Below are 3137 nucleotides of genomic sequence, written 5' to 3'. Positions count from 1 at the left end.
TCAGTCGTTCAGGAAGGCCAACCCGAGTGATGAGAGGACGCAAGTGATTTAGATGTGCGGGGGTCTTGGGATTCAGATGAGGAGTAAAAGTACTTTCCCAGCCATGATCCTTCCCGAGTCGGTCCGGGGGTGGCAGTCGACCTGGTTCTACTGCAAGGACTAGCCAACTCCGGGTCAGTCGACTGGACTGCCCCCCTTTTCCATGGCCCGAGTGGAGAAGCCCATCTGCTTTGAAAGTGATCCCAGAGGAGAAGGCGCAAGTGAAAGTGTTGGTTGAGCGAGTAGTTCAACTTGTCCGTGATGGGGTAACCGGTATAGATCTGCTGGAGGTCTTCCTCAGGCGACGCATCCAACCACTTCAAGCTCGTGACCATCAGATGTGGATGTACTCAGGCACCGACGACACCACTCGGATCCATCCAGAGGAAGTCGACGATGCTACGTTGGAAGGGTGGCTGAAGAGTATTACTGGCAACAAAGACAACCCCAGGGGATCCCGGAGGATTCCTCCACTCAACAACTCATACGAGGCCGACAAGGTATGACTCCACATGGTCGAGTGTTTTCTTGATTTATCAAGTAGCTGTTACCTGTCATCTGACTGTCTCCTATCTTGGTTGTTGTCTTCTAGGCCCTGACTGAGATGTACTCGATGCCCAACGGGGAGCAGGAGCAGGACCCAGAGGGAGAAGCGAGTGGAGGTGACAGCGGCGACTGGCACTCTGACGACGAAGAGGATGAGGACAGCGATGACCCGAGTGATGAAGAAGAGGTCGACTCTCCTCCTCGTAGGAAAAAACGATCCAAGCTTTCTCATGATCCAGCAAGTGCCCGCGGCAAAGCGACCGCGCAAACTGGGCAGTCATCGAAGTGTCCTCGAACGTCTTCTCCAGCGCCAACTGAAAAGGCGTCGAAGCAACCGAAAGCTACGCCGTCCAAACCGCCAAAGGCCTTGCCGAAGATCAAAGTGGCCATACCCATTGCTTCCGGGTATTAGTTGGACTTGATTTCTTGTTTTAGTATGAATCTGGATTTGAGTCGAATCATTTCGTCAAACATGACCGACTGAATTCTAAAATTTGTAGTGCTGCTACTTCTAGGACTTCCACCCGTCAGTATGAAGATGAGGACATGGAAGATGCGTTCACCTCCAACCCGGGTACAATCCTCATGATCTTATTTTCAATTATTCGGTCAATTAAATTCTGGTGACTCATCTGGGGTCGGTTGATTTCTTTGCAGCCCCTCCCAATGTCATTGAGCTTCCGGATGATGACGAGGACGTGCCGCTGAGGCCCAGGAAGAAGAAGACAACAGCTAGCAAGACATCCCAGTCGGAGCCGGCGGTGAAGCGGGTAGTTCAATGGCTCGAAGATGCGAGTAAGGTTTCTATAACCTTTGCTGACCCAGTGTCGAGTGCGCGTCCTGCATCTCGACTGCTCCAGAGCTTGTTTCAACCATACAACTTCATGCCTCAGATCTCCAAGCCGCTGCGTCTGGACCGTCCGTCCCCTTCTTTGCCACTCATCATGTTCTAGAAAGCCAGTCGGACGCCGCTGCGGAGGCTATTCTTCAGGCTGGCATAATGATGGAACGGGTGAAGGTGGTGCACGAAAGCAGTCAGGCTGCTTATGACGCCAGCGCGGCTCTTCGAGCCAATGTCCAGGTAAGTAAACTTCCGACTGAACTTGTTCTTTTAGGATATAATATCCGAATATTTTCCTTTGCGCAATCTTTCATTGTCTTGCACTTCGAGATTGTACACCCACTGGGTGTAGTCGAGTGGAATCCGAACCAGTGGGGGCACGCCAAGTGCACCCACTAGGTGTAGTCCCCGAGACCGCAGTCGACTGCTGGCAGTCGGTTGGGGTCTGAGCACTTGTTTTTTTTACTCGGGCTGGGTGGACCTACCAAGTGGAATCCAAACCAGTGGGGGCATGCTAAGTGCACCCACGGGGTGTAGTCCCAGAGACCGCAGTCGACTGCTGGCAGTCGGTTGAGGTCTGAGTAGTTTGAAGTTTTATTCACTCGGAAGTAGATAATCTTTGATCTTGTCGATTGATATGTCTTTTACTCATTGTAGAAATCTTGTTCGCTTATCTCCAAGTTTGCCAAATTTTAGGAAAAGCAAAGGCAACTCAACCTTGACCTGGAGTTGGCTCAGCAGAACTTGAAGAAGGCTCAAGCTGGTACGGAAGGTAACGGCCTGTCGACTGCTTATCTTGACCATCCTTCAAGTTATCTCTTCATTCTTTTGTTTGATCTAAATGTGTATTTTGCAGAGAAAATGAGGCTGGCCCTGGAGAAGAAGGACTTGGACCTTGCAGCTGCGCAGAAGGAAGCTCAGGAGAAGATTGCCCTTGCTGACCAGAAACTGGCTTCGGTCGGAGCGCTGGAGGAAGAAATCAACAAGATGAAGTCGTCTCTCACTGAATCCAATCGAGAGGCGACTCATCTGAAAAAAGATAAAGTGTCTCTGAACGACCAGCTGGAAAGCATGACTCATAGGAGGAACGATCTGGAGGCTTATCTGAAAGCTCTCGCCAAGAAACTCTTTCTTATGCTTGAAGGTACCCCTTTTTTACCCGACTGTTTTACTGTTTGCAAGTTTGACCTGACCAGTCGACTCATTAACTCCTTGACTCTGCAGAATTTTGCCAAAACTTTGAAGAGGAGACTGGACGGATCGAGACGGGCTTGGATCCTATCCTTTCTCTAGTCGGCAACGAGGCTGCCATGAATGTGCTTTGACTGGAATCCCGCGTCGCCAGTGTTACAAGTTATCTTGCCTGTCTGAAGGTTGCAGTTTCACGCATCGACTCATCGCTCTAGCCAAGGGCAACGCTTCAGAATGATCTCGAGTCTCTGATGGCTCGACTCAATGAGGTCCCTGGTCGAGTGCAGGGATGGAAGAAGTCCTCTGCCCGATGCGGTGCTGACGTGGCTCTGTCACTGGTCAGGGTCCACTACAGAGAAGCTCGAGAAGAGAAGATGGCGGCGATCAAGGTCGCCAACACAAAAGGGCACGACTTCCAGTCCTTCATGGAGACTTTCATTGTTGCTGCCACTCGGATTGCTGACGGGATTGATTTGGACGAGTTTGTCGAGCCTGCAAGTCCTCCTCCTATCGAGTGAAC

The 3137-nt window shown here is 51.0% G+C and overlaps 1 protein-coding gene across 1 annotated transcript; it reads left to right on the top strand.

Moving 5' to 3' along the window:
* Nucleotides 1–202: 202 nt before the first annotated feature.
* LOC147960218 (uncharacterized) lies at nucleotides 203–2751 on the top strand. Its single transcript, XM_087533218.1, has 9 exons — nucleotides 203–260; nucleotides 319–539; nucleotides 632–990; nucleotides 1086–1159; nucleotides 1243–1380; nucleotides 1479–1666; nucleotides 2123–2198; nucleotides 2328–2570; nucleotides 2651–2751. Exons 1-9 carry the CDS (start codon nucleotides 203–205, stop codon nucleotides 2749–2751), a joined length of 1458 nt encoding a protein of 485 aa, XP_087389344.1.
* Nucleotides 2752–3137: the final 386 nt, after the last annotated feature.

This window comes from Triticum urartu, chromosome 7A (assembly GCF_056163025.1).
Source record: "Triticum urartu cultivar PI428250 chromosome 7A, HENAU_Tu73, whole genome shotgun sequence".
Classification (NCBI taxonomy): Eukaryota; Viridiplantae; Streptophyta; class Magnoliopsida; order Poales; family Poaceae; genus Triticum; species Triticum urartu.
The sequence above is the reverse complement of the archived record's forward strand: the minus strand, read 5'-3'. Positions and strand labels throughout refer to the sequence as shown.

What these genes read in the sequence shown, in the direction of transcription:
- LOC147960218 (XM_087533218.1), top strand. Translation starts at nt 203, where the DNA reads ATGGCCCGAGTGGAGAAGCCCATCTGCTTTGAAAGTGATCCCAGAGGA. An exon ending in CTCTTCGAGCCAATGTCCAG is followed by an intron (nt 1,667 to 2,122) that starts GTAAGTAAACTT and finishes GCCAAATTTTAG; the next exon opens with GAAAAGCAAAGGCAACTCAA. An exon ending in ACTCTTTCTTATGCTTGAAG is followed by an intron (nt 2,571 to 2,650) that starts GTACCCCTTTTT and finishes TTGACTCTGCAG; the next exon opens with AATTTTGCCAAAACTTTGAA.